The sequence below is a fragment of the Melanotaenia boesemani genome, chromosome 20, assembly GCF_017639745.1.
Source record: "Melanotaenia boesemani isolate fMelBoe1 chromosome 20, fMelBoe1.pri, whole genome shotgun sequence".
Lineage (NCBI taxonomy): Eukaryota > Metazoa > Chordata > Actinopteri > Atheriniformes > Melanotaeniidae > Melanotaenia > Melanotaenia boesemani.
In genome coordinates this window covers 12,882,680-12,894,656 of record NC_055701.1, presented here as the reverse complement: position 1 = coordinate 12,894,656, position 11,977 = coordinate 12,882,680, and the positions used below count along the sequence as shown (strand labels likewise).

The 11,977-nt window shown below is 40.1% G+C and overlaps 2 protein-coding genes across 2 annotated transcripts; both read left to right on the top strand.

The window, feature by feature from the left end:
- The first annotated feature begins 46 nt into the window (after positions 1–46).
- LOC121631339 lies at positions 47–6,979 on the top strand. The gene is made up of 18 exons (XM_041972183.1): positions 47–184; positions 441–536; positions 638–727; positions 1,036–1,179; positions 1,298–1,456; positions 1,546–1,627; positions 1,745–1,934; positions 2,042–2,185; positions 2,513–2,703; positions 2,814–2,949; positions 3,053–3,095; positions 3,173–3,314; positions 3,390–3,564; positions 3,657–3,993; positions 4,089–4,273; positions 4,379–4,802; positions 5,666–5,760; positions 6,820–6,979. Exons 2-18 carry the CDS (start codon positions 452–454, stop codon positions 6,925–6,927), a joined length of 2,730 nt encoding a protein of 909 aa, XP_041828117.1. The 5' UTR covers positions 47–184; positions 441–451; the 3' UTR covers positions 6,928–6,979.
- A 2,060-nt stretch (positions 6,980–9,039) lies between these two features.
- Positions 9,040–11,127, top strand: LOC121631223 (transmembrane protein 179). Its single transcript, XM_041971983.1, has 4 exons — positions 9,040–9,601; positions 10,081–10,218; positions 10,297–10,375; positions 10,451–11,127. Exons 1-4 carry the CDS (start codon positions 9,300–9,302, stop codon positions 10,622–10,624), a joined length of 693 nt encoding a protein of 230 aa, XP_041827917.1. The 5' UTR covers positions 9,040–9,299; the 3' UTR covers positions 10,625–11,127.
- The last annotated feature ends 850 nt before the right edge of the window (positions 11,128–11,977 follow it).

The window sequence follows — 11,977 nt, the reverse complement described above, 5'->3', positions numbered from 1 at the left end:
ATCAGCCAATGAAATGTTAACTGAGAGTGAGATTAGAGGATTAACATGCAGGAAAGTAGCTTGTGTAAGGAGAGAACGCTACTGCAGCCACTGGGCCAGCCAGTAAATCCACATGAGAACTCACCGCACTCACAACTGATCAGACATATAACTGAGATACTACGGACCACAAATACTGAACTGAGTAAGTATCAAAAAGCCAGTAAATCTTTTTAGATGTCTCAAATGAATAACTCCAACCATCATGTTTTTACCTGGTCTACTGATCTAATTATATCTGAGAATCCTTAAGCACGGGTGCTGCTGTTGTAACACTCGAGGAATACAGCTGACTTTTTTCTTCTTCTAAAGAAAAGTCACCATGTGAACTTTTTTTCTTTCCACTAATCCACATGTAAACTCCTTTGCCTTGCTGTTCACTCAATGATCTGATTTTATAGGTACAGTCAACATGCTGGAGGGTCAGTGGTCTGAAGCTTTGGCCAGCAACAACATCAGACTCATCATCCGGTGGCTAGAGAAGTTAACCACTGAAGGTGCATAAAGAGAAACTATATACCTTGAAACTGTCGTCTGTACAATCCTTTCAAAAAGACAAGTCCATTAAGTTTTTGTTGTTTGATTTAACTCTAATAAGGTGATGCTGATTTGGTGGAAACTCTGCGAACCTTTAGCTGCTGGTTACAGAGGACATCAGAGTTTGCTAAAAAGGAGTTGTTAACATTATGTAAGTACATACCATTTAATTTTAGCATTGTGCTTCATAACAGACTAAAATGAGATAAAAACAGGAGTGGTCATTATTTGCTGCATGGGCAAGTCTTCTTTCAGATTTTAGTTGGTAAAATGGACTTTAAATGGACCATTTTCAATACTTTTCTCCCACTCAGACTTAGCATTGACAATAACATCAGCACTATTCTCTGGGCCTAGAGTTTAAAATCAATGCAATTCTTCTTTAATTAACACACTGAACCTCTGTTTTTGTACATTATATGGAGCTATTCATTCATTGTGTATTATACATGCCCACAGGCTACAGCCGCTGCCAGGGTCTGTGGATGTTCCTGGACAGGAGCTCCTTTGCTAGAGTGCACATGTTGCTCCAAAGATTAAAGAACCTACTCACCTTGGCCCAGTGGGCAAGAAAGCAGCAATGTACAGCCCATTTATGGCATGGTACACATACAGCACAGAATTGGGCTTTTGTGGTGGTTGTACATATATATTCTAATCTTTAATATTTCATTCATTATTTGAAACCCCTTACATTAATTTTATTGTCTTCTTTGGGAAGGTGTGGGCATTCCATGTGTACTTTGCAGAGACACAAACAGCTCCTCAAATGTCAGACAAGACTGCTGGAATCAAGAACACAGGACTCTGAATCAATACATTTGGCTGGGGCGACTGGTTCAGTGGTGGGGCATCATGGGCCTTCTGCCCAAGTTCCCTGGTATTGACACCCTCATGAACAAAAACACTGACATGGAAAGCTGGAATCATACCTCTAAATGTTTATCTGCTCTCTGCTGTTGCTGTTAGAGCCCCAAGAAGTGAAGCGTATCTCTCAGATGTGGAAGGAAATGGGCCTCAGTCATCGCAAAGCCTGTGCTGAAACACCTGAGTAACTCTATTCATTTAATCCTGAAGGATTTACAGACATTCTGGCATTTTTTTTCTACCTTTGAACATTCATTTTATCTTTCTTTCCCAAATGCCTTCCCTTTTTTGTCCTTCATAGGTGGGAGAATGGTGAAATGGGAAGATTTAACTTTTTGATTGAAGGCATAGTGATACAGCTCGGCAGAGAACATGGCTGCATTTGGACTTCTGATGACTGCACAGATCAGCTCTACCCTCCTCCTAATTTGCAGGCCCTGTTGAAGCTTGTGCTGGTGCCTTGCACTGACAATATGTCTGTCCAAGCTATTGTATCCATTCAGACACAGCATCAACAAAGCTTTTTATGAAACATATTGCATTATATGTATATGTCAATGTATTCTAGACTGTACAGTTCTTAACATACATGTTGCAGCTCATGTACTTTATCCTGGATGTGGCGAATTTCCTGCAGTGCAAAGATAACCTTCTCCAGTCTTTCTGCCATGCTTTCACAATTCCTTCCAGCTTCTCTCAACAAATCAGAGCCTTCTGGCTGTTTGATCACGGACATGTTAAGGTATGTAAGAAAGAGAGGAAGCTGAATTTGAACACTTTGTGAATGAATGATTTATATTTTGATGTTGTAATGACCATGAGCAAGGTGAATGTGTTTGAGAGCTGCAAGGGTCAGTTAACCATTCAAACTGATCACATAAGTGATTACAACCAGAGAAGGTGATACTAATGGGTCATTTGGCTAGTGCATGTGATTAATGTAATAACTCTTCACTGTTCCCCTCTATCATAGAATGAAAAATGATGACTCTTTTCCGTCATCTAACCATAATGAAAAAGAACTTAGGTACCAAGAGTGATTCTGTATGTTATGTTACAACCCATCTAGGCCTCCATGGAGCTATTACTTAGCCCAAAAGCCACTGTTCCCTGGCTCTCCTGGCAGCACCGTTGCATCATCCACTCTCTCATGACAAGGAAGCAGACTCACATGGCCCTAAGGTACCTCCACTGGACAAGCCCTGCCATAGAGACTGTTGAGGATGCAAAGCTATATGCAGATGTGCTTCTTCAAAACAGGTGCATTTTGGTCTTTGATAGTCACATTTCATAAGACAAGAATGTTAAAGTCTCAAACTGGAGATATTTTTACATACTTGTTGGCTCGCTGTGTTTGTCCTAACCTCCAGCTGTGTTTCTGATGCCTGGGCTCTGTTGAAGAAAAGCCACACACAAAGTGAGGATATGGCCATATACTTCCTCCAGGCTTGTAAAGGGTTTAATCTGTGTGAAGAGGCTTTGAAATACATTCCTAGGGGATACAGTGTGAGTAAATCTCTTGTAACCCAAATACAGTAAGAGATATTTTTTTTACCAAAGATTTAAAGGAAAAGAAATAGATTTTATTAAAAAAAATAACCGTTTTCAGGGAAAAGGGGGTAGCAGCAAAGTACCAGAGATGAAGAACAAAGGTAATACGGACACTCTTAAATAGGATCAGCACAGAACCAAATGTGTTTTGTCTAACTTGAAGGTTTCATTTCAACAGACTGTTTTGTAGAAATGCCACCCTGCCCACTGTCTGCAAAGCTGTATCGGCATCAGAGAGAAAGCACAGTGTCCTCTCAGCAAGTGGTAAAGCTACTTAAAAAGAGTGTTATGGAAGTGAGACAACCACATCCCAGGATAAGGTAGTAAAGCTGTGATGAAATTATTTTATGTTCATGTCATACCTACAGATTCTAAAACTGTGTTCTTCATGATAGCGAGGTTGTGTGGCCAAAGCCTGCAGAGAACAAATCCGACAGGAGAGAAATATTTCTGTCAGTCCAGGCTCTGAGTTGTCCCACACCCAGCCTGTCCCCAGTGGATATGGTGGACGAAAAAGAGGAAACAGCACATACAGATGACCAAGAGGAGGAGCAGCATGTTATTAATTATGTATGTATAGCACTTTTATTATACCTATTAATAATGACAACAGCATATTTGCTTTTAATTAACATCCCTTGGCTTTTGTATTCTCACTCCAGGAGCAAACTAAGAAACAGGAGCACATTTCTTCTTCTGGGAATCTGAGCTCTGTCTCTGCCTCATCCTTCACCTCGGCATCATCATTTCCTCTGCTAAAACATCCATATGTGTATAAAAGCACTGTGACTCTGCAGCGAATTTCTTCTCTGATTATTGATGGAGAAAACCAAAGCGGGGAAGAAGATGAAGAAGCAGAAGAGACTGAAACCTTCTCACCAGCTGATTCTCTGCCAGATCACCGTGAGCTGATACTGACACCAGATGGCACCACAGACCTTGTTTTTCTCAGCACCTTAGACAAAGAGTGCCTGGTGGATCTGATGCTTTCTGCAGAGGGTAAGCTTTGTTGGGTCTTCTAGCACACATTAGACTTGAACAGATTTCTAAAACATAAAATAACTTTTTATATTTCATGAATATTATTTTTTAAGGGGATGAATCAGATGCAAAGGCTGACCGAGAAGAGGAAATATTCATTGCTGATGCACTTTCAGGAACTCTTTCTTCAGAGTCACTTAGCAAAGAGGACCAGTCAGACCAATGCATCTCTTCAAAGATTCTCAGTGTTAGGGATGCAATTATATCGGATGATTTCCTGGAAATAAAAGTTAATCAGGTAGGTAATAGCTGTCTTTAATTAAACAGTACATACAGTAGAGTAGGTTGATTATTATGACCTGTCACTCATTTGATGATGACACTCTTCCTATCTCTTCTTCAGAAAGGATGTGAGGATCATCAGCAAGAACCAAAGGAATCTCTTAGTCAAGACTTATCCTATATGCCTTTTAAAACCACCCAGGATGTGGTTACTATTCTTGGCCAGAGCTTTGAGGAAATTTCACACAGTGGCTCACCAAGGATGGTTGAGCAGGACAGCTCCATCCTCCCCACACAACTTAACATCCCTGGTAGCTCTCTAAATCTCAGCCCAGCCCACAACATCAAAGCCACCTCCGTTCCTTCTTACAAGACTGATGAGATCTCCCCAAAATCCAAATTACAAACAGATGAACTCTGCAATCCGAGCACCTCATCCAGGCCTGATCATTGCAAAGCAGGCAATTGGTGGAAACACAACACAGAGAGTAGAGCTTCCAGCGGCCTCTTATCTGCTGCAGAGCCAGGTGTAATGATCTCACCGAGTAAGGAATTCTGGTTGTTTTATAAATGTATAACCAAAGTTGCTAATGCTTATTTGACATTTAGAGCTGGTAAATCACTAGAAATGGTCATTAGCAATATAGTAATTAGAAAAACCAACCCCACCCCTCACCACTCAAAATCAATGTCTTTGCCTGTATTAATGTACTGTATGTTGTGCATTCTGGTCGGACATAATTATTTGCTAGAGACGCTGTTGTCCACTGCAGGGTGCAGGATGCAAGTACTTGTACCAAAGGCAGGGGGAGGCTTGACGGCTCAGAGAGGGAGACTGGGAAGGAAGCGAAGTGTTAGAGATTGGTTCTCAACCTTGCTGCAGCAGTCAGTCATCCATAAAACATCCCCCTTCTCTTTCTTTTACCTGTGATTATGTGTGTGGGTGTGTGTGTGTGTGTGTGTGTGTGTGTGTGTGTGTGTGTGTGTGTGTGTGTGTGTGTGTGTGTGTGTGTGTGTGTGTGTGTGTGTGTGTGTACATGTAAGGTGGGGGAGGTGTCCCTTACACCCCTGCAGGAGTACATCCCTTCAGCTGCCAGGTTGTGCTGATCACTGCTGGGCCTCAGGGATCTGTGACCTGTTGCCCCTCATGGATGCCACATCTTTGTCTCTAAGACAAAGTTTAAAGATATAACAGCGGAGCAATGTTGCATGGAATTAAAAGAGTAGTGTCAGAATGTTGTTGACCAAACATCCATTATGTTGGATGCTTTCAATAAAACATAATTTACATGTGAAGGCAACAGACAATCTCAGCACTTTTTTAATATATGTATATATATATATATATATATATATATACATATATACATATATATATCTTATCTATATCTTATCTGTTCTTTCACAGATAAAAAGACGTCTCCTTGTGTTCGAGGTCAATCATACACCTACAGTCTGGTCAGCTTTCTGGATTTCGCTGCAAAGCAAAAAGATGGCAAACAGGTACAGTACATTGTTCTCATCATGCATACTGTACTCCTAAAGCAGCCAACAGAGGTCACTATTGTTCTAGTTAACATGCTGCAGTGTTGGGATGATCTCATTTTTAGTCTCTGAGGGTTTTTCTTCATCACAACCCAGCAGGTGCCCTCTTTACTCCCCTTTATCCCCCTTTCCTCTGTCCTCCAGCATAAACATCATTTTTAAGATCTCCGCCTATGATGATGTAATCTTGCAAAGTGATTACAGGACAAATAGATTTGTTCATGAAATACCAGAACATGTAGTTATTTATTTAGAATTATAATACTGGCTTGTTGTCATATCAAAATTTGAAACTGCTGGGTACTGTTACATCATAACATGAATACCCATTAAACTATTTTACTGAGGGTTGTTGGACAGTTTAGCCTCATATTCTCAGTGTGAACTTGTCTTTGTTTTGTAAGGCTAGAAATTAAACTTGTGGGATTTGCTTTACAGGCAGATTGAAAGCTGATGTCTAATATGTGAAAATAATCTGATCAGAAACAGTTAATGACTAATCAAGTTGTCATCTGCTCCATGCTAGAGTGGTCAAAGATTATAAAATCAGGATATTAAACATAGTTAGTTGTGCAAATGCTGAAATCTGATCCCACCTTGCATGACCACATGCACAAGTGTTCATGAAGATTATTGGAATAGTTACAAATGAGATACTGTGGTGAAAACAAAGTCATCCATCAACTTGTAGGAGCTCACTAAAGGAGGTCACTTTCACTTCCAAAGATACCACAAAATTAAAAAGTACAGACCTCTTGAAAATTATGATGTTCACATAAAGAGACATGGGGAGTAGTTGTGTTCATGGATGCTGCATGTTGAAATGTTCAAGATTCAACGAAAGATGAATGGCCTATATTAAGAGCATTTAATCAGTGGCTGGCCCAGTGCTTCCAGTCTCCTGCGCCCCCTGGGGAAAGATTAATGGGTACAGGATATTTCATCAGGCCCTTCACATCACTGCTCAGGATATGAGGCTGTAATTGTGTCTGTTTTTGCTGTTGTTTTGTGTTGCAGGCAGAGAAAGAGGAGCCTGAGGGTTGGAGGGGGAAGGCTCCACAACAAGGAGCCATAAGAAACGGGAGAACACGAACCCTGAAAGGCAAACGGGTGAAGAGAAGATGAGGATACGTCAACAAGAAGGACAGAATTTAAAGTGATGCATCTTACTTTTGTATCAGAAATGCACTTTGTATTTTAAATATTGGAATACTGTAAGGACTATTTTTGTTCAAAATAATCTAAAATAATATGTTCACATTTACAAGATCCCTCTTTTGTTTCCTGTCAGTCAACAGATCAGATATTCCTGATCATATTGCCCTGACACACCCTTAATCCTCTGAACATTATATCAGATGGGAACACTCCTTTGGTCAATGTAAAAAAGATGCATGTTGCTCCAATTTAAACATGAATTTACTACATTTAGAATGCGTTAATGGCGTCTTTGAGAATCACTCTGCACATTACATTCCTCACTGGCTTTCCTCCACTTGAAAAAAGGATGTTTGCTTTGCTGCCATAGCATCTCATGAAAAATGGATGACCTCCTAGTGCTTTCTTCTGCCCATCCCTCCCCATATTTGTCCAGAGCCCAGGGAATGCATTTGGGTTAGCATCCTCCCTTTCTCTCTACTTTCCTCTCGCCCTCTGTGGCTTGTTCGAGGGTTGAATAACTTAACACATATTTCAGCTTGACACACTTCTGCTTTGGGTCTCCCCTGGGTGCTCAGTTCATGAGCCCACACATGTTGTATTATTTAAAAGTGGGCTTTGGAGTTTTGTGGATGTAATCTTTTTTTTGTAAGGTTGTGCCTTATGAATTTGTTAAGCCTATGACCTTGCAGTTGCAGCAGCACCTCTGATACCAGTTGCTGTCTCAGGTCTAGCCAGAGACATTAGCAAGGACAGCATAGTTAAGGCTCCCTCCTCATTAATATTATCATCATCTTAGGCTTTTTGCTGTTTTTAGTTGGGTTACATTTAGAGAGAAAGAGAATAAACAAATGAAAAACAGAAATCACTTAAGCCAACAAATATTTATTAAAACAGAAGGGCCCAAAATATAAAGTGATGGCAAAAACATACGAGAATTAATATATGCCACAGCAAAAGTCAAGTGTTAAGAGGCATTATATCAAATGGTGCTAAAAAAAGGCTAAGGCCACACACACAAACAAATGTACTCATATACACACAAAATCCCATAAATATAGTAGCTCAGACTAATCTGAGAGCTGATCCCATCATGGAAATCAGAGTGCTGTGGTGCAGCAAAATGACACATAAATCATGAGCCAGGGAGATGATGCAAAATACTGCAGTCTGTGTGATGGATACAAATAGCCTCCTGATGTCTGCAAAGCTCTCGTATAAATACTTGTCTTTATGTTGCAGGAAGTATTTTCCAGAAAGCATCAAGGTTATTAGTTACTTCAGAAACAATACAGCTCTCTAGGACACACCCAGTGATGATGAGGATGGTGCTATGAGACTGATTAAAATGCACACTTTAAATCTCTAAAATTATATGTAATATTATATAATTGTTAAGAAACAACCAAAAAATACTTTTTCTGTACCTTGTACTCTGCTACATTCTTCCTCAAGAGGCTTTACTTTAAGATTAGTGATTATAGCAAAACATTTTCACCAACCTGGCAGCGGTTTTGTTGGCCACTGGAGGGCGCTGTGAGCAGCACAGAAGCTGGGAGGACCAGGAAAGGGAGAGACACCTTGGCCAGTTCACCAGATGGGCTCACTAAAGCGTGGCAACTGGTTGTGACAGGCAGCTACCTGCCCTTCCTTAAGGACTTTTACCATGTTTCCACAAACATTACTCTAATTTATGAGTGTACATTGCATTATGTGTGTGTGTGCTCTTAAAGGAATGATCATACACATGAGGATGCTCCATGCTGAATCCAGCCTTTTAAAAAAAGGATCTTAATTAACTATTCTAATTAATATTAGTTGAATGATCTTTATATTTTTAAGCAGTCATTGTAAATTTGTGTTCTGCAAGCAAAAAAAAAAATTCAGCCCACAAATTTGTGGACTATTTCAATTCCGTTTTAGATTTCAGAAAAAGTTTGTTTTAAAGTGAGATTTGTTTTATTCCATGTTTCACTTAATTTATACATAATTCAAACACATAAAATAATAATAATAAAAAAAGCCTTCATGGCTTTGTGGTGGGTTACAGGTACAAACCTTTCATACGGAGAACAGAAGCAGAAATCTGTAGGTTTACAGCAAAAAATGTCACAGTCAGCTGTTAAATATACTCAAGCTGCTGTGTATGTGAATAACACAGACGAGGCATGTCTCTGCAGCATGGGTGTAGATAAGATGGAGAGCCCTGAAGGCCTCTGGCTGCTCATTAATTTGCAGCCCAGCGCGTCCTCGGATGTTGCGCCTCTGCTCATCTCTGCCTCCACTGCGCAGCCGCAATTTCTCCGGGACGTAGAAAGCTGAGCTGGGAGACAGAAAAAATGGCCATCGATAATTTGATTTTCGCACAGTGCATCCTTTATTTTTTAGCCTTTGTGTTCGGGTTCATTGCCGTAGTGCCTCTTTCTGAAAACACGGAGGATTTCGGGGGAAAATGTCTGCTCTTCACGCGGGGTATGTGGCAAAATGAGAATATCACTGTGTCGAAGCAGCGCTTCATCGTAGAGGAGTGGGGACCCGAGTCTTCCTGCAGCTTCATCACTTTTGTCGGGATAGCGTCCCTCATCCTATCCGCAGTGCAGGCATGGAGGCTGCTCTTCTTTCTGTGTAAAGGACACGACGAGTGAGTGACCATTCCCATGTGCCCCCTCGACACAGTCGCATAGAAGATCCATAAAAGCTTAATGCAGCAGGATATTCCACTTGGCTTTAACGGTTTAATGCAAATATGCCTTTTTTTTGTTTCTCCCACACCCCAATACATGCGCACTTTTGTCATAATCAGAATCTCCATGATGGACCATGATAGGATGTTTTGAATAATTATAGTAGCTGCAGAAGACTCCAGCAAAAACGCGTAATCACGTTATCTTCCAGTATTAAGATGCGGGGGTTTGCCTACATTTTAGTTGGTGTTTCTAAATCAGCCATAAACTGTTTACATATAGTGTTTGTGTGACACTATGCAAACGTTGTCATAATTTCCACGATTGTCTGATAGTTATTTATCTGTAAAAGCTGAATCATCCTGTGTAGGACCGTATTTACATTTTTAGGCCTATATGCTGTAAATATTAAGTGTGGATGGTTTTCTCTCTGCAGCTCCATTTTTAATGCCTTCCTCAACCTGCTGATCAGCTCCCTGGTGGTGTTCACAGTCTTCTTGTCCAGCACCATTGTCAGTGTTGGATTTAACCTGTGGTGTGATGCCATCACTGAAGGGGGAACGATGCCTAGCAGGTGAGACAGGGCTACCATACCTCTCATTTTCAGACATTACCATGACATAAACCCAGCTAAGTACCATTTTCTATTTAGCTGCGAGGACCTGCAGGATACGGATTTAGAACTTGGGCTGGACAACTCTGCTTTTTATGACCAGTTTGCAATAGCTCAGGTAATTAATGTACCACCCAGACAGTCTGATCAAATTTTGAATCTCAGTAATAATATTATAATGTCCCTCTTTCAGTTTGGCCTGTGGGCTGCATGGCTCACCTGGCTTGGAATCGCAGTGATTGCCTTCCTGAAGGTCTACCACAACTACAGACAAGAGGACCTGCTGGACACTCTGATTCATGAGAAGGAACTGCTGCTTGGCCGCTCCTCACTCCGCGACTCTGACCTCAAGACTGGCCTGATCTAAAAACTGCATAGGCTGCACATATACACACTTAACCTTATAGTCCTCTTGCCTGCCATGAGAAACACCAATGTTTGCCTGTATAGACAATCATAATCAATTGGCTTTTATTTCCAGTGAACATGGATTGAATTAAATGGAGGATTTCAACTCCAGGTGTTAAATATATTTGTTCAAAAAATCTACTTATCTACTTTATCTTTGAAAATTAAATTCATTCATTGTGTGCATCTCATCAGACACACAGCCCCCCTCCCCACAAATGTTTGATGGTATGAAAACCATTTCAGTCCAAACATACACCTACAGTTATTAACTCATGCATTTGTAGTATTTAGAGACAGCATTAAAGATTTGGACAGTTTTGCCAATGAATCAAGTCTTTGTAAAACTTCTGCATGGACCTTAATGCATGACATATGAATAGGGTGGTTTTTAGATGTAAAAGGATGTTCTTTTTTTTTTTCTACATCAATAAATGTATTCCTAGGCTTCTCTTCTGATAAGATCAGTACATCTTGGTGAACTTATTTGCATGCTGCAGCAGAGTAGAATAATATGTACTTTTGCAGTGTATTTACACAACAGCTACAAAACTTGTTTTTATTATAATGACAAATTGCAGTACAGAACATTAATGCATTCAACAGCCAGTCCAAATATGCTTTTAGCATTTGATGTGAGATAAAAGAAATGGATTCTCTAATGTGCCATTTAGTAACTCAGGCTTCTTCTTCACATTTTATAGGCTTTAAAACAATATACTCTACTACTGTGACATAATAATATACCTGCATGCATCTCTCTGTTACATCACATCCCCAAGTACTTATCATCAAGAAGAAAGCAAGTCATCTGTTTGACTTTGATAGGCAATGACAGTTTTATTCAAAACAACTGAAATAATAAAACGGATAATAAAACGGCAGGAACTAAAAAAAACCCTCCATAAAGGCACTTCTTTCAAAATAACTATAAATATTTGGGCAGCAGTGAAAAGCAGCTAAGTGTGCATATACAGGACATGAGTGTACTGGGTATCTTTTTATTGCTAATGATAATTTAGTTTGACAGTACAGAGTCACAAGTGTTTCTTTCCTCCACACAGGTATTATTAGCCTTATATTGCTTAAATTTTCAAGTGTGAGATCTCCACAGTCCAACACTCTTCACTTTGAGTTCCCTGACACCTGTTATACAGAGAATGATATTTTAATGGAAACCATGTGATGTGTGTTATTGCTCATAATGAGAGGTATGTGGGATGTACATCACTGTGCCCTTTGAGTTGTATAATCCAGTTGTGTGGTGGTTTGGCTGTTTCAATTTTATTTCCTGCAACTGATAAAGGGACTC

Bases quoted from the DNA above. Each gene is read 5' to 3' on its own strand.
- LOC121631223 (XM_041971983.1), top strand. From the start codon at position 9,300: ATGGCCATCGATAATTTGATTTTCGCACAGTGCATCCTTTATTTTTTA. The intron at 9,602-10,080 runs GTGAGTGACCAT...TTCTCTCTGCAG, and splicing joins CTGTGTAAAGGACACGACGA to CTCCATTTTTAATGCCTTCC. The intron at 10,376-10,450 runs GTAATTAATGTA...TCCCTCTTTCAG, and splicing joins ACCAGTTTGCAATAGCTCAG to TTTGGCCTGTGGGCTGCATG.
- LOC121631339 (XM_041972183.1), top strand. From the start codon at position 452: ATGCTGGAGGGTCAGTGGTCTGAAGCTTTGGCCAGCAACAACATCAGA. The intron at 1,935-2,041 runs GTATCCATTCAG...TACATGTTGCAG, and splicing joins ATATGTCTGTCCAAGCTATT to CTCATGTACTTTATCCTGGA. The intron at 3,096-3,172 runs GTAATACGGACA...TCATTTCAACAG, and splicing joins ACCAGAGATGAAGAACAAAG to ACTGTTTTGTAGAAATGCCA.